Raw genomic sequence first — 18715 nt, 5'->3', positions numbered from 1 at the left:
TTGTATTGCCCTCCAAGCCTCGCTAACATCCTTCTACGTCAATGGTTCTCCAATGCTGACATGCCTTTGGTACCTTATGTGTGTTTTTACCCAAGAGGTTGCATCAGATTCAACCTAGATTACTGTTGCAACTTGGATACGAAGGCTCCCTAAGGAATGATCATCGAGAATGTTGAGCCGACAGAGTTAGCTACTATGTTTACCACTCACTCAGCAGACTCAGACCATACAATATTGTTATCAAAGAAAGAGCACTACGCACATGGAACATTATGTAGCTTTCCATCAGTTGACATCTAAGTGATTGCACCACTACAACCAGTTTGGATATTGGTTAACTAGCTTCTCATACCCTCAAAGGACGTTTACCTATTTATGATCACATCCTTACGATAAGTTGTGATCAAGCCACTTTAATAGAGAACTGCTTTTCAAACCTTGGAAGCAAATATAGCACCGTTGCAAGGAATATCCATCAACCAACTACGGTCTAGTGCAGAGTCCATAAGGTATGTGCTATATCCACTTGGAAAGTAGATGCTGCAAGTATTTAGTCTACGTTTGTATCACTCTTCGTACATCAAGGATGAAGTACGTAGGACATTGCTATCTTGGATTCCTCCCAAAGTAACAATATTTCATGAAGGCCGAAGAAGGAAATTCTTCAGACAACAGCTTACGACGAAGAGCAAGTATCAGAAAGTGTCATGACCAAATTAGCCTCTCTGATGCTCTGAAGTTAAGTAGCCTAATGCTATCACTGATGTTGGAAACTGGATGACATGTTTCTCTTCCCTTAAAAGTCTTTTGCATCGAATCTCGGGACACGATTCCTTTAAGGGGGGAGGGCTGTAACACCCCAGGTGTTTGCCACCAGTTAAGCAATGGGTTTGAGCTAAAACATGGTATATTAAGTGATGATGAAGATGTCAAGGTCAACCTATGGAATTGAGCCCCGACCTAAACTTGGATATTGCACCCTTGCTTTACATATAGGCCCTTTTCAAGATAATATGCTTGGGTGGTGTGATTGGGATATCTTCATGTGTCTCACATCAATACCCATCTATATTGGACACTCAAAAAGTTTCATGCAGTTTGGAGTCAAAAAGTCACATGAAATGATAAGTTATATCCTTGTTGGAATGATTTTACTAAGTGCTTGAATTGCACTATTAAGTGAATGAGAACATGAGATGTCAACCAAACCTTGCAACCTTGCCCAAATGACTCTAGATGAACTCTACAACAAAAGTCATGAAAGGTTCATGTTGGGCAAATGCCAAGAAAACGCTCCAATGGATCAAAAAGGATAATTTAAGCTTCATCGTGATCCTTCTTTGGTCAAAGTAGAACAGTAGGTTCTATACCAGTTTTGAGGTTGGACCTTAAATGAAAGTTGTAGTCCATATCATCTAGAACAAACTTTGTTTTTGGACTAAGAGCTAGATCATCTTGGAAGTAAGTCAAATCGAGGTCACAAGATCGATTTTGCTGCTGATTTCAGCACTTAGAAATATTCTAAGTCTGAAATTCATCGACATCAGCATTGACGTCTCGCGTTCTCCAAATTTTGTTAAGCAACTTGATTTGGTACAAAAACAAAAGTTGGAGTTTACACCTTGGTGAAGAGCATACAAAAAGTTGGATTCAGTTTGAAGAAGTTTTGACCACCGAAAGCGAGTTTCCGTGACTACCGTCAAGGTGTTGACACTGCTGTTTTGACATACATTTATCTTCTAATATGTTTTGCTAATGGCTGAACCCCCTTAATGAAAAACGTAGAGCTTCGTGCGGGCTTCGATCTTCGTATTCGGCCCAGGTCCTGATTCGGCCTGGAAATAGCCCAAAATCGCGTCCCACGCTGATCCCAGTCGTCGCCCGCCACCTGTTCGCGAAAACGCCCCAACGGACGACACGCGCCCTGTACGTGGCCGCCATGCGCCTCTGCCGCTGCCACGTGTCCCACCTTTGGCCACGCGCCCTGCTGCCGATGAGGAGGGGCACCAGCACGCCCTCTCCATCCCCCTCTCCACTCCCTGCTCACTCCCTCTCGCTCTCCAGAGCCTGCGCACGAGTGCCAGAGCGTGGCCACCATGGGCGCTGCCGCTGAGCTTGCCACCGTCGCATCCTTGCTGCCTCCGAGCTTCCCCGCGTGCGCCACCATCTCCGCCTCGCCTCTCCTTCTCCCTCGCGTGCGCTTGTGGCGACTGAATTCCACCGGAGAGCAGCAGCCGCCGGCGCGGTCACCTTGACGCCGTGACCTCACGTGGCTGGGCCGCCACGAGCCCTCTCTCGGCCGCCTCCAACCATCAGTGGGTGCGCAAGGGCCCCCTGGTGCTCCCCCGCCCCTCAGCCGCCTTCGGCGTACCTTCTCCGGCCACAACAGCAAGCTCCGGCCATCCTCTGCTCTGTTTTTCCGACCAGGGACCTCGCGCAGCAATTCGACTAAAGGGAGGGGTGTAACTGCAATGTCATAGACTCAGGTGAATAGTGCCATAAGGACTGGTTTGTAATTATTTTGCAGGAACTTTGAAAATTCATAGTAAATCGTAGAAAATTCGTAAAATAGTAAATGAGGACTTTTTGGAATCCTTGTGAAATTGTATATGCAGTGGATCTATAATATGGTATGTTTTAGTTTAAATATTTTGCGGTAAAAATAGATTTGTGCAGTAAGGTTGTAATGCTAGTTGAATTTGTTATTTTTCATAACTGTAGATCTAGGGCTCCAAATGAAGTGAAATTTTTGTGGCATGCTACTCATGTGATAGTTGATGTGTGGTAAAAATTTCATGAGTATTGGATGAAGTAGGAGTGAGTTATTGGTTTATCTTGCTCTCACATGAATTCTTGCTTTAGCAACTTGTCTTTTTCATAGAGGTTGCTATACATATCCAAATGGAGTGAAATTTGTACAGTAGACTATTGAGAGGATATGTGAGCCACTGTAATTTTTGTAGAAGTTATTGTGCACTTTTGGTATATGTTCATTAAGTCACCTTGTTATCTAAAATAAATTAAGAAATGCATTAAAAGAATTTATTTGGTCATGGACACTAGGTTTTCTAGTGTTCTTTAGTCATGTGTGAAATGTTGGTAAAGTTGGTTTTGCCCAATTATGTATTTGCAACATAAGTTAATAATTATTTTCTTGCCGATGTGGTTTATGGACAGATCTGGGAACTTAGCAAAGTTCTTCATGATAATGTGCTTTGTTGTGAAACTTGTTTATACAAAAGTTGTAGATAATTCATGTATCTAGCTTCTATTAAAATTTGGTGTCATTTGGCCAAGTAGTTTAAGAGTTACAGCTGTTTAAAGTTGGGTTTCAGAAATGGCTGCTTTCTGTCAATTGTGGACCAGTTTCTGTAAATGGATATAATTGACTTAGTTAACTTGAGAATCATGCTAAGATGATTAAAGATGAATTGTAGAAAATTTCATAAGCTTTCCATAATGTCTTCTTGCAAGTCATTTGGTTTGTGTAACTCCAGTTATAGCTAAATCTTGTAGCTGCTGTTTGCATGTCCAGAAATTGGCAGATTCCAATTATAGTGCTTGCTTGTATATTGTTAAGTGTGACGTATGCCTTGAATGATGACTGAGTTAGAGCACTTGAGATCTTGGGAAACTTGTGTCATGATTGGTCTTGTCGTCTTCTTTGCCATCTTAGCATGATAGATTGTGTGATGTTTAAGTTAAGCATCGCAAAGTACTTAAGTGTGTTAGTGTAAACTATGCTTGTCTTGCTTGCTATTTTGTGATGTGTCTCATGGTACTATTCTTCATATTTATGCACTTGCATATTGCATCTCATCTAGGTACGCTAGATGAACCACGTGAAGGACGTGATGTGGAGCCGAACTCGAAGATTTGGTTTGGTGAATCTATTCCGAAGATGGAAGGACTAAGCAAGTGCTAGAACCGAAGATGTCACCAGGATGGTGCAAGCTAACTGAACTGACTTGTGTCGGATCCCAGGCAAGCCCCGAAGCATTATAAGTCTCCTAATTTATAAAAGCAATTCTTTCTATATATGAGTTATATATTGTTGCATTAAGTTGTAGGAGTTGATCGAAACCGTTGATGCATTTATTACTATCCTTGCCTACCTTATTACCTTTTTACCCTGTTAGGTCAGGATCGAATAACTGCTTAGCCTTGCTTAGACCAGTAGCGATCGGTGATATCCGGTCACCTACATTATAGGTGGTTACTGGAAGAATTTAGCTATGGAAAGAATGATATCCTGGAATTAACCATGTGTGATGGATAATTGGAGACCGGACGAAAAAAAAAGTTGGAGGCAACCAGACAGGGTTCTGGGGTGCTATTAGTTTCCGTCTGTGTCGATTAAGGACCGACCGTTGTTGGCCCTCGAGTCATGTTGAACTGCATGCCTTACATTTAGCTGGCCGGATAAAGTACCTTCCGACCGCGAAGCTAGGAGATTTTTTGGGCCGAGTAGATTGCCCGCAGCGCACTATGCCGGAGCAGGTGTGGTAGGACACGGGGGCGAGATGATAAGACCAAAGTGCAGTCGGTCGGCCCCCGGGTACATGTGGTTCCTGGCAAACTCGAGATTCCTAGAAAGTTGACTCGGTGATCAATATCTCACTTTAGCGGGTGAGTGAGGTTTGTGTAAGGAATAAATCACCAGCTGGTTAGGAATCGATTCGAATCGCTATCGCTCCTGGATAGTGAGCACTTGACTCGAGTTACTGCATCGTAGTAATTATTATGGAACAATGATGGTTATCTGGATGGTATGGGATATGCTAAATCTAAATTGGTAACTGGATGTTATTGGTTAATCAAGTGATTGCTATAGTACAGGTGCTTACCTAGATGGATAGGTCATAATAAGGATGATGCCAAGTACTTAAAATGGTTTCTTCATGATAGTTTATGCTTTTCACAAACAAGTTAGCTAGCCCACTAAAGAAAGCCTTGCATAATCCTTGGTGTCGCTTTATTTTGGTTTAAGACGGGTAAGTCTGGCTGAGTACATTCGAGTACTCAGGGTTTATCCCACCTTGTTGCAGGTGATGTTCTCGACCTGTTGATGATGGTGGCTAACCACCGGTGGGCTCGGTGATTCTATACTTACTTCTCATCTATATGCTTTTGTCAGGATGATGTCACTATGCTAGCAATATATTTGGAACTTATATTAATGTAATCATTTGAAAGCTATGTTGTTTTCACTAAGCGGTTTTGAAACCCCAAACTTGTACTACTAATTGTTAACTCCTTTGTAATATTATTTCCGCTGCAACCCGATGTATGTGATGTGTATTTGCTTAATTACGTGATCTTGGTTGTGATGTTGATTTACCAAGGTCTTTCGGGACACTCGGCGGACTACCGGGTTTATATGAGTGAAAGTATGGGTGTGTCAACGTGTTAGCGGGGACAACCGTACTTGATCTTGTATAAATTGGGCGGTTCTGTCACAGGTCTCTCCACAACCATAGCAAAACCTCTTCTTGTACCTCTTCCTTCCATCACCATAAGTCTTGTGGTTGCTCTTCTTCTTCATAAATTTTCTAAGGTTCCTAATTACAAATGCCGCCTCTTCATCAGACTCTTCTTCTTCACTTGAGGAATCATCCTTCACTTTCTTCTTCTTCTCTTGATTTAAACTTTTGCCTTCATGAGCTTGAGTTGCCTTTAGGGTTGCATTTTTGTTATATCCCATTGCACTAGGATTTTGACTATGAGCATTGATTGCATTTTCATCTAGACACTCATGATGCTTGAGCTTTGAAAGAACTTCTTGTGGTGTCATCTCGTCATAACCACGTCTTTCCATAATCACAAAAGCTAGCATGTTGTTCTTGGCTCTATAAGTTCTCAACATCTTTCTAGCAATCTTGTTATCATCCCATTCATTGCTACCAAGAGATCTTATGTGGTTAACCAATGCCATGAGCCTATCAAACATTGCTTGAGTTGTTTCACCTTGCAAGAACACAAACCTTTTCAATTCACCATGGAGTAGCTCAATGTTGCCTTTTCTCACACTTTTGTCTCCTTCAAAAGATACTCTCAATATTTCCCAAACACGCTTGGCACTCTCCACTCCATTTACTTTATTGAACTCATCCGGACTCAAACTTAAGACAAGCAAAGATACGGCTTGTGCATTTTGACGGAGGTTGAATGCTTCTTCTAGAGTTATCTCTCTATCTTCATTGGTGGGAATGAACACATCAACTTTCACAACTTCCCAAAGTCTAGCGGCAATGAGGTACATCTTCATCTTGTAGGCCCAATCGGTGTACCTTGTTCCATCAAAGTGAGGTGGCTTGCCATGATTGACGGTAGGGAAATGCATAGGTGGACCTTTGATGAGTTACTCATAGTCAAAACCGGTGTTGGAGTAGATTCCTCTACCATGGCTATTTTCCTTATCACCTCCAATGTCACTTGCGTTGTCTTTGGTTGCATCATTCTTGCCACTCATAGCATCTTCAACCTTATTGCTAAACTATTCCTTCATCTTGCTCATCTCATCTTGCATCTTCTTCATTTCATCTTGGAAAAACTTTGCTTGCTCAACCATCAACTCTTTTGCAATTTCCTTGGCCATCTCGATGGCATCGGCTTTCATCTTTTTGGAGTATGACATTGTTTCTTCTCACACGGTTAAGCGCTAAAAGAAGACCTTGCTCCGATACTAATGGAAAGGGTCTAAACAATGCCTAGAGGGGGTGAATAGGCGTATCTAAAAAAATTCTACACACACTCAAAGTCAAATGTCGGCAACTGTCAGAACTCCTAATAGTTTGAGCTGGAACTTCTAGTGGCCGGAAGTTCCGACGCAAACAGCCGGGAGTTCCGACTCCTACGTGGATTTTACTCCAAGTGCTAAAATGAACTTTGAGTGAGAGATTTCTTACAACCCCACTTCCAAGTGGTTAGGTAGACACATACGCCAAAACACTTTCACTCCATAGATCGAGTCCAAACCCTAAGAGGTGCTTTGGGGGAGAAGAGAAGCAACCATGAACAAATATGATAGCACAAACCACAACAACAATAAGCACACGGGACACAAGGATTTATCTCGAGGTTCGGCAACCCACAAAGGAGCTCCTACGTCCTTGTTGTTGAGGTGACCACAAAGGTCGGAGTCTCTTCCACCTCCTTGCCTCTCTCAAGTCAACCACAAAGGTCACTTGAGTTTTCCACTAAGAAATCAAGGATAATACAAATTTCCCAAGGCTCTTCCACAAGATGGAAGCTCTTGGCTGACGCCTAGCTGGTTAGGGGCAAAGCCCTAGGAGTAATAGATGCAAATCCAACCGACTTGATGAATAAATCAAGTGCTCGAGCTTGCCAAAGTGATTTTCTCAATCAATCTGCTCTCCTTTCACTCAAAATCCTAGGAGAATCGAAGTTGGGAGCAAAAGGGGAGAGAGGAGGGGATCCTTGAATGCTTGGGAGCTCTTTTGGATAGAGGTAGGTCACAATGAATGAATGGGTCACAGTTAGAAGAGAGAAGAGAGCTATTTATACTCATAGGCAAAATCTAATCATTCAGATCTGTGTCGAAAGTTCCAACACAGATCGTCGGAACTTCTAGTGCCTACTAAAAACACTGTTCACACACGCAGACTGCTAGGCTAGCTCAGCCGAAGTCGGAACTCCCGGTGGCTGCTAGGACTTCCAGTAGTTGGGACAGCCGAGCCTGACGACTAAGTCCAAGGCGTCGGGACACTCGGCGGGAGTCGGGACTTCCGACTGCTGGAACTTCCAGCAAACGTCAGGACTTTCGACTGTCAAAAGTCCACAACCTATATCTAGGTGGTCGTGAGGTGATTTAGTATCACTATTTTGATTTTATTTTTATGCTTGAGCACTCTATCTTCCTCAGACCACCTAAACTTGTATCCCTCTTTATAGTACGGACGAACCTAAACCCAAAACAAGAAATGTAAACTTTGGAGATCGCTTTGAGTTCATCCGCCTTTTATACTTTAAGAATTAAGGGACACCATTTCATCTAAGCCAACTCTTTTAAATCTTTCATGAGACTAAAGCTGCAATATATCTCATGAAGACCTCACTAATCCATAATTTAAATGTCATCAATACACCAAAACCCATATAGGGGGCAAATGCACTTTCATATCACCAGCATCGAGAAGATGAGGAGACACCAAGGTGAGGCAGCAGAAGGCGAGGAGGGAGATGCAACACCCGATCTACTTTTGAAACATCCAAATGAAATATTTGGAACATACATTCGAAAAGGTTGAAACACTTGCAACATACGTCTAAAACACTTGTAAAACATCTGAAAACGCTTGAAAAAGCCATTGCAAAATATATGCAACATCCAGATAAAACACATGCAACATATGTGTGAAACACGTGCAACATTCAGATAAACACACTTGCAACATACGTTGAAACATTGGGAACAAAAGCTTGCAATATACGTGTACAACCATGCAATATATGCAACATTCCGATCTACTTTTTTGTAACATCCAAATAAAACACTTGCAACATCCAGATAAAACATATGAAACATACTCTTGCAACATGTGTTTCCTGCATACAATGTCACCTTGTTGCTTTAACGAATCACGAAGCTCGATGCCGCGGCGGCGTATGGAGCTTACTGGTGCGCCTCTGGGTGAGGACTTGCTCGGCGGCCTAGGGTGAGCACCTACGCGAGGCGTGCGAGCACCCTTGGACAAGCACCTGCTCCGTAGCCTGTGTCAGTGCACCCTAGGCGCGACGGAGGACAGGCTTGGCACCACGGGGGACGGAGGTGCCGTGGGGGATGGCAGCGCGGTGAGCCGGAGTGGCCTGGCAGGGTCGGTGGCTGAGCGCCTTGCCTCGGAGGCGGTCGCACACCGCGCCTGGCTAGGCCAGCGGCCTGAGCGCAGGAGGCGGCAAGTGAGCGGATAGGAGCAAGTGCGCGAATAGGAATGAGTACGTGGACGAGCTGATTTTTTTGAAATAGCTGATTTTTTTATTTAAAAATGGAGGAGGGGAGTCACGCCCCGCCTCCGGTCCTAGCATTAGCGTATTACAAATGAAAAAAGAGCTAAATACCAAATTGAGCCCAAAATATTAGTCTCCTGCTCTGCCATCCATCTCGGTCGGCCCAACAATACACACACGCCCAACTTCTCCAATTCCCACATCTGCAGTCCGCTCGGCAGTCGACGTACCGCTGCGCGTGCGTGATTCCGTCCGCCCGGCGTGACGAGGCTTCTCCCGACTCCCGTTCCTGCGATCCAAACCCTCTGTCCGTTCGAGGCGGTGGCGGCGGACTGGCTGCTCTCCTCTCGGCTTGGCTTGGGCGGCTGCCACGCCGCGCACTTGCAGTCTGCGGCCAGCGGCTGGGCGGTCCGCGGCCAGGGCAGCGCCGCAGCAGCCACTGAGGCCGGCGGCGGCTCCGCGGCTGAGAGGCCGGCGCGGCCCACGCGGCAGTGCGGCAGCGAGCCACTGTCCCACCGAGGAGGCCAGATCGCCGAGCAGCGAAAACGGAACAGGAGCAGCCGAGCAGGTCTGAATACTCTTGAGTCTCTGATCGATTGCAGCACCAATTGCATCAATATTCAATTGTCTTCCCATTTACTGATATATTATTAGATCAGTACTCGATTTTTTGAAACCGCTTCAATATTGCGACTATGGTATTGAAAATAAGGGCAAAGGAAGAGTAAGACTAGACTCAGGAATATATGGGTAGAGACATAACTTCCTGGAATTAACCATTTTGTTGTGATAATTACCAAGATCTTTCACTGAAAAACGAATGTTGATCACCATTATGGTGATGGCAAGTTGGCAACTATTGTTGATCACCATTGTGGTCAGAATAGTTCACGGAGGAAGTGGAGGTGCATGTCTCCACGCTTACTGCAAATGGTTTGAAGCGAGACAGATAATGACACAATAGCCAGTCTGTCATCCAATGGTGAAAATGATTGGAAAGGCCAAGCTTCGATTCGTTGAACAAGGGCAAAAGACCATCAGTAACGACTAACAATTGTTAATCCATGCGATACACGCCTAAGAAATCATCAGAATAATACATACTCAATCCTGCTGATTAAATTAGACATCAAGATCACATCAATAACATTGATTAGAATTGCTGCTCGCAACCACCAGTTTCATCACGGTTGCATCTGCTATATATTATGTGTTATATCTGCTATGTATTATGCAATTATACTTATGTTGTAGTTTACAACTTTAGGTTGTCATTTTTTTTAAACCCATTCATATTTTGAATGGCCAACCAGCCAACCTCAAAAATTCAAAATCCTAGGCCTGCCACTGCCCAAGCGAGCGAAGCGAAATAGGTAGAGGCATGCTTCTCTAGTCCCCAGTGATCCAACCCCGCCATCGCTTATCCTCTGCGGCCAGTCCGAGAATTGGATAGTCTTTTTTCTTTTCATTTTGTTTTGGGCTGCCATATGCTTCTGTGAATCTGGGACATCAGTCTCTTTCTCCCCAGTTAATTTTGTACCACTCGTGTTTCCTGGACCTTAGCATGTACCCTCAATGAGTTAGGACTTAGGACACCACTGGTCTTTCTTTGCTCAAAGGAATGGAATTTGTCAACAGAGATGTGATGAGAGCCTCTAGAAATTGAGTGCTTGATTTAGGTGGCCTACATTGTCCGACCAGTGCACTCAAAAGTTAAAGATCTGACAGAAATGTGGACAACATGGTTGGACATTCCATCTCATCGTCACGCATAGGCTCTATATGTGGTCAACATAGCATTAGAAGTGGACCTTTTCTGTCATATCCAATTCTCTGACTCTGGATTTTAGACTCAACGGTAATCCCAAGCGAAACATAATTAGTCGGAAAATTGAACTGACTGGATCAAGTCTGTCTATAGTATTCCATAATAAGATGAAAGTTTGTTGTTTTCAGGTACTCCCTCTGTTGAAAGTTTGTTGTTTTCAGGTACTCCCTCTGTTCCAAATTATAGTTGACTTTGTCTTTGTCTATCAAAATATATTTTACTCCCTCTGTTTCAAATTGTAAGTCGTTCAAGCTTTTCTAGATTATTTAGGTGCGTAGCAAAAACTATGTATCTAGAAAAACTAGAACGACTTACAATTTGGAACAGAGGGAGTATAAAGAATCTAATGAAACGAATTTTATGTTACAGATGTTGGTGAAATTACGAACTTGATTAATGTTGAAGTTTGACTTAGGACAAATCCAAAGTAAACTACAATTTGGAACATAGGGAGTATGCTTTTTTCCGAGTACACAGCTTATGCAACACAAAGAAAAATCCATGTTGACTACCCACCACTGGTCCATAGCAGCCACTCCCTTGATATGTGGTAGCATAACCCTAGTGCAAGCTCAAATGCATTCTCAGCTGCTTGCCCTTTCTCTGCCATCATGTTCTGCCACTTGCCCACCTCTCCCATCACCTGACCTAGCTGGCCTCTGTGTCCCTGTGCTACCCTTTCATCCCCCTCCCAACTTTTGTGCTGCCTGCTGTTTCAAGCATGCACACTAAGCCTTCCTAATGCACCCTCTTCATTAAGGGTTTACTCACCGCAGCTACCATGATGCCATGTTCTGTATAGTTGATGACTTCATTAAGCCTTATACTCCTCTTGGATCTATGGCTGCTGCTCATGTTCTTCAGACTCGGTTGCTTCTTACCTTATTAAACTGCTCTCTTTCACTTGGATCCAATTGCATATGTTTAACCAGTGTTAAAAAACACAACTAAGCGCTCGCTTAGGCACATTTAAGTGCGAAATGGAGCCTTGGTGCCTCACCTTGGCCATAGGCGTCCAATTAAACACCGACCAGTGGCGTGGAATCATGGGAAATTGGGATGATGGCAAGCTAGCACGTGCATGGGTGAGGGGCAGGAGCATGTGCGAGCGCGTTGGGCAGCAGCACGCGAAGAAACAATATGTGCTTGTGCCGTGGCTGCAGCCGCCATCTCCACAACTTGCGTTAGTCCAGCAGCAAGGAGAACCTCGAGCACCAACTCCTCCTCAAGTAACTGCCACCCCACGCGTGCCTCCATGGTGCGTGCTATCAAGAGGCCTGGGCCACCTGAGTCCGGCAATCCCAGACCTTGCGGTATGTGAAATGCGGCTGGCTGTGCGGACGTGCGGCGGATGTGTGCACGCTGGGAGGGAGACAGGAAGGGAAACAGAATGGGCATGGATAAGGTTGATGTGTAGGGTTTTTAATGGGCCTGGGCCCCTTAATATCTTCTGGGCCAAGGGAGATACCGCTGCTGGCCCTTTTGTTGTAACAAGGCTGGACTGAATCTGTGATGCAATGATGCACTTGAAGACATCCCGGCAGCCAAAATAAAAAAGAAAAAAGAAAAGAAAAAACACAAACGCTTAATCGTGTTTAATCTCTGCTTAGGCGTCGTAGGTGCCAATCAGTGGCCTGGCGCCTGCCTAGTGCCTAGCGCCTTTGGAACCTTGTGTTTAATTGTTTATGTAGGTACGCCAGTCAATTTGGGTGAGACTGGATGGCTTAGGTTCACTACTTTGTGTTTCCTCTCTATGCATATAGAAGCATAAGAGTTGTATCTTAGAATTTGATCCTTGGGTGTTCAATTAACTAGATACAGCAACATGACAAGTGGCAGGCTGGCAGCATCCTCATGCTATAATTTGTTTTCAATGTTTGATATTTGATTTGTTTCTTCTTGTAATTTATGATAGAAGTGCCTCTTTTTTTTTCTTGTAACTGAAAAGTGGAGAGAAGTAATTTTACTAATTCTGCTATCATGGTCAAAACTACCATGCCTAGTAAGCTAGCACCTAGCAGTGTGTTCTTAATTGCTTTCCATGCTGCTTTTTGAACCTGCATTTATGGTACTTGTTAATTTACCTTTTTAACCTAGAGCTTGTAGAGTGTTAGATAGGATGGACCTCCTCGTTTCGTGCTTTCTGTTGATTGTCTCTCATAACATTGCTACGTCTGTGAACTGAGTTTTAATACATTGATTTTACCATTGCAAGCAATGAAACACTATGGTAGTAAGAGTGTTAACGATATGTCAAGTGCAAATGGATTTGATGTCTATGAATAATGAACAGTTGACTGATTAGATATAGGCTTATTTATATTTTGTTGAAAGTTGATGAAACTGGAAGGTTTATGCTATATACTGGAGCCAATCAAGAGATGTGCTTGCTATAGTCCACCAGAACTGTATATCTTTGTTCATGCTATTCCTGTTCTTGTCTTCGCTACATGTATGTTTGCTTGTGTTTTGAATGACAAGGTTATATTCTTACATTTGATCTTCCCTCCTTTCTGTTGTAAGTTTTTTCATACTTTGTGCATATATAGCTAAGTTCCCCTAGATAGCTTTTCTTAATTGTTATTGTTCTACATTTATTTCTGCACAGTATATGAAATTTCTTTTCTAAGTAAGTTTTTTCATACTTTGTGCATATATAGCTAAGTTCCACTAGATAGCTTTTGTTAATTGTTATTGTTCTACATTTATTTCTGCACAGTATATGAAAATTTCTTTTCTAAGTAAGTTTTTTTCATACTTTGTGCATATATAGCTAAGTTCCACTAGATAGCTTTTGTTAATTGTTATTGCTCTACATTTATTTCTGCACAGTATATGAAAATATGAATGATCATTTGTTTCTTTCTTAATCTTATTATTAGGTACTTCTCTAAGCAGCAAGGAGGTTTTGTATTGCGTGCATAAAAAACTGTTTATGAACACTTCACTAGCCATGTCTAATGTTCGTGATGAGAAACCGCATCCAGAGGTTTCTGCTGATCCTATATGTTCAAGGAACTGCCTTTATGGGGATGATGACTGGGTAATAGTCAAGAAACAGCGTATCACCATATTAATTCCTCCACAATCACCTATTACTGCAAATCCTCAATCAAGCATGCCCACAATAAGTTCTAAACAGTCTTGCATAAGTAGGAGCAAGAGAGACTGCGATGCTGCCAGAAAGAAGCACCCCGAGAAGTTGGCAGCCAAGAAATGTCAGGACTCCCCTCCAATGCATGGCAGTATAGTCCATGAGGATGTTCCAATTATTACAGGTGATAAATTACCAAACAGTTCTGCTGTCCCTGTTGCAAAACCAGAATGGACTAAGGATCGTGCTGTTCGAGAATTGTTCCATCAAGAAACTGGGAAGGCGACAAGTTTCTTTGGAAGCATGGGTATGTCAAGGATGCCACTTATATCTTCACCTGTTGCGAATACGATAGTTCGAGCCCATCTTCTTGAGAGACAGGTTGCTGGGTTTGGCGGGCTGAGGAATTGGCTTTTCGGTTGTGGTCTTCGATGGTTTGTCGACATATTGGACACTGAAAAGCTGGGGATGTATCAGCTTGCCTCTCTTACTATGGAACAGCTGAAAGATATGGGCCTTGTTGCTGTAGGTCCACGGAGGAAACTGATCCACGCCATTGACAGTTTATGCCACCCACACCATGTTGAGATGCTTTCTTGATCCCTTGTGCATTTTAGTGGCTAGAAAAGCTATTACAGGAAGGAATGTCTGAAGTGGTCTCTGATTGTAGTCAGTTCGGTGGCTGAAGCCATACACATTTCTTTTATGGATAGCATTTCAGTCAAGAGGTGAAGCTCGTGCTGGAAGTTTTGGAAGTAGAAACGTACAAGTGCTAGCGAGTTTGTCCTTCTGAAACACGTTTTTAGATTATTCCCTCTAAACCCTGACTACATAAAGACGGTACCTTGTAATCTTGTAGTTATGCTTCTCTGAAGTTGCAATTGTGCTGTTATGAATGTGTTGGGTCTCCCTCCTGGCAAGTTTGCTATGTTTGAATTGGCCAGGGGCTGTGTAATTGTAAAAGGACTTGTGTTTTGTGTTGCAAGTACCGCAAATACGAGGTATAGACATTCTAAAGGAAAATAGATCACGAGTGAGCCAGACATGCTCGTGTAGCCTTTTTTATGTGGTGGACACCATAGCTGATTATGTTGAATTATCATAAGGGAGAACTGTTCTGGAGCGGATTGGTAGGGTTTAGCAGTATGAAAACTAACCCTTTTTGATCCCTTGGTGAAAAACCAACGCTCCCTAAGTTTGGTTGACACTTGGTGCAAATGGAAGTTGTTTGGCTACACGAAACAAGCGGGACCAAATATTGACCATGGCTAAAGTTAGGGTGAAAAACTTGAAAAAACTTGGTAGAAATAGTGATGTTTGCGTTTGGCTCGCGAATTGACTGAGACCAGAATTTGACAAAAATGTAAACATGGTGTGTAGGCTCCTCCACATGTTAATGGTTTTTTATGGTAAAATATAGTCAACATAAATCTTGTTGTGTATGCAAATAACACTACGAACATTGTTATTTGAAAGCTAGTAACCTAAACCATAACACATACAGGACATTCAACCAATAAGTGACATATCATTTATGGTTATACAGTGAAGCCGTCTAAATGTTGTTCTCTCTGCCGTTGACTTATACCATCTAATAATATACCAACAAACGAAGATAAATTGATAAACATTAGCATGAATTTATGCAAGGGCCCAAAATGATAGATGTGCTATATCGGCAATAAGATCACCAAATATGTGGTGGCAAACTAAATAGGTTTTGCACCTACACTCTACTCCCTCCCCGTCCTAAAATCAGTGTCATTCTCATTTTTCAGAAGTCAAATGCTTTTTAACTTTGACCAAATAAATATAAGAAAATATTAATATTTATAATATATAATTAGTATCGTTAGATAGATCGTTAAATATATTTCTATAACAAACTTATTTGAAGATATAAATGTTGCTAGTATTTTCTACAGACCTAGTCAAACTTAAGAAAGTTTGACCAGCACGAATATCATATCGACACTTATTTTGAGACGGAAGGAGTACTTATTTTTTTTTCCAAAAACCTTTACTTGTCATTATGCCTCTGTGGGGGATATACCTCCGGGTATCACAAGATGGTATATGGGCCGCACCATCCGAAGTGGCCCGACCCGTAAGATCAAGGCGTACACATCAAGATTACAAGTTGTACTAGATATTGTAATAGTACCAAATTGGATACTTTACTTGTAACCTTGTCTCTTCGGAGTATATAAGGAGAGACAAGGATCCCCTAGAGGACAGGTTAATCTGTATACATCTCAATACAATACACCAAAGACACAGGACGTAGGGTATTACGTCGATCAGACGGCCCAAACCTGTCTAAATCGCTGTCTCTGCGCCTTGTGTCACCATCTGGTTCCTGATTACACGCACCGTCTACCGATAATCTACCACCACGGGCACCCCTCTCGGTGGACTGCCGACCATATTTCGTCGATAGTGGCGCGCCAGGTAGGGGGTGTGTGTGCTGATCCATGGCGAACCAGGTGGCATATATACCTCAAGATCAACGACGTCGGCGGTGACCCGGCGTCCCTCGACATTGTGCATCGCGGTCTGCTTCCGTCGCCGACGACCTCAGACTTAGCGTCACGAAGCAACTCGTGGCTGCGCGCAACAGGACTCGGAGTCCTGCGTCAACATGTCTCCGGCAACAATTAGATGGATCAAACACGAAGATTGTTGGGGCCGGCCACAGATTTCGTGCTCGGCATCCTTCATCGCCACGGCTCCACGTGGCAACGATGGCACCAAACGCTGCTGATTGCAAGCCAGTAAGGAAAGAGCAAGATTGAAAAAGGCATGCAGGATAATCATGCATGTACGTGTGCATGCTTCACGTACAGAACAATCCAGCTTGCTGTGCACGTGAGGTACTGCTACTGCGGGTTAGCCCAGTTTCCTCGACTCTGCCAAGATCATCACCAGGATCAACAATTCATCTTCAGTACCACCCAGGACATCACGCCGCGGCCGTCTAGAGGCATAAGGATGACATCACCTGGACTACTCACTTCGACCACCTCGACCACGTCCCGAGCGGCTCCGCCGAGCTCCGACCACGTCGACCACGTCCCGAGCGGCTCTGCCGAGCTCCGACCATATCGATCACCAGACCACGTCGCAATGATGATCGCCGCGAAGAACGGCGCTACGACAACCGCGACCACCGTCATGACGACAGGTCGGAAAGCTCGAGGACCGGACTACTTCATCACCGCCGACCAGATTTCTATCAAAGATAAGTACACTTCTAATATTTAAATTTAACACAATTTTCATTACGACGTTTCTCCACAACGTCCTCGTCATGATTATTCTTCAAATAACGTTTGTCCATGTATACCATCTTAAATATAACATACAGCTATACTTAATGCAAATCCTCGACCAGTCATGTTGACGCTCGATGCCTACAGAGACGGCCCTGTCTCCGGCTCCTCCCTACACGTGCACGAGCGTCTGCCCTCTGCGTTATGGGTGGTCGGCAGTGGCTCCTTAGCGACGCTTTGTTCTTCCTACATGTGCACGGGCTCCGCGCCCGCGTTATGGTTCACGGGCTAGTTAGGGCTGGAGACTCAGCTACATACTAACTGGCTGGGCGGTTTATATTAAGTATAAACACAAACTTCACATTAACACTGATGTTTACAAAGCACCAACTGCTTTATCACATCATCCTCATTTGTAAATGACTGTTGAGCGTTGTTTCTTCACCGCTGATTTTTCTCCATAATTTATTATTTTGTACATCATGTACTACCATTCTACATATTTATATTGCAGGAATTTCGAGCTATGCTCGGGGACTTCGTCGCTCGCTTCTCGACCTACGCTCGGGGACTACCTCGATCACTCTCCGACCATAGCTCGGGGACTTCGTCGCTCGCTTCTCGACCTACGCTCGGGGACTGCCTCGATCACTCTCCGACCATAGCTCGGGGACTTCATCGCTCGCTTCTTGACCTACGCTCGGGGACTGCCTCGATCACTCTCCGACCACGGCTCGGTGACTTCGTCGCTCGCTCCTCGACCTATGCTCGGAGACTGCCTCGATCACTCTCCGACCACAGCTCGGGGACTTCGTCGCTCGCTCCTCGACCTGTGCTCAGGGACTGCCTCGACCACTCTCCAACCACAGCTCGGGGACTTTGTGTCTCAACTACATGCGACTGGCGACTCGCATACAGTTGGGATATTCTTTTTCGTTTAGACCTTGCTACAAGGCTCATACCTCGTCTTCCAGCAAGCTTGGGGACTACATCGGTACGATGCACCTGCCGGTGCATCTCGTATCGCCTGTACGACGATTGGATTCTCAACTTAACTAGGAATTCTTTTTAGACCCTCGCACCACGTGCCTACGTCACCTACTACCAGGCTCGGGGACTAAGTGGGCACACTTCACCTTGCGGTGAATGTGCTTGTTTTTCAACCACTACGCCTCTGATGATCAAAGATGCTACGCTTCAAGACGCACTTACATTTCTTTTCAGAAATACAAGTGGGCACACTTCTCGAGACGGAAATCTTTTTCTTTCTTCTTAAGAGCACCATACATTCTTCGGACAACCTACTTCTCCAACGACAACGGTGGTCGGAGATGTCAATAACTCAAGCCTCACTGTTCGGAGAAGGTTAAAATGGCGTGTCGCATCAGAATACATTGCGCTCGGGGACTAGCTGTGGGGGATATACCCCTGGGTACCACAAGATGGTACATGGGCCGCACCATCCGAGGTGGCCCAACCCGTAAGATCAAGGCGTACACATCAAGATTACAAGTTGTACTAGATATTGTAATAGTATCAAATTAGATACTTTAC

The 18715-nt window shown here is 44.0% G+C and overlaps 1 protein-coding gene across 2 annotated transcripts; it reads left to right on the top strand.

The window, feature by feature from the left end:
- Positions 1–9404: 9404 nt before the first annotated feature.
- On the top strand, positions 9405–14667 carry LOC136501114 (uncharacterized). 2 transcript variants are annotated; one of them, XM_066496613.1, is made up of 3 exons: positions 9422–9535; positions 10924–10956; positions 13678–14667. In XM_066496613.1, exon 3 carries the CDS (start codon positions 13731–13733, stop codon positions 14487–14489), a length of 759 nt encoding a protein of 252 aa, XP_066352710.1. In that variant the 5' UTR covers positions 9422–9535; positions 10924–10956; positions 13678–13730; the 3' UTR covers positions 14490–14667. The 2 variants fall into 2 exon arrangements, with proteins under 2 accessions (XP_066352709.1, XP_066352710.1); XM_066496612.1 differs by lacking the exon at positions 10924–10956 and having other exon boundaries at positions 9405–9535.
- The last annotated feature ends 4048 nt before the right edge of the window (positions 14668–18715 follow it).

This window comes from Miscanthus floridulus, chromosome 13 (assembly GCF_019320115.1).
Source record: "Miscanthus floridulus cultivar M001 chromosome 13, ASM1932011v1, whole genome shotgun sequence".
NCBI classification, from domain to species: Eukaryota; Viridiplantae; Streptophyta; class Magnoliopsida; order Poales; family Poaceae; genus Miscanthus; species Miscanthus floridulus.
Note: the sequence above shows the minus strand (reverse complement) of the source record. Positions and strands in the feature narration are given on the sequence as shown.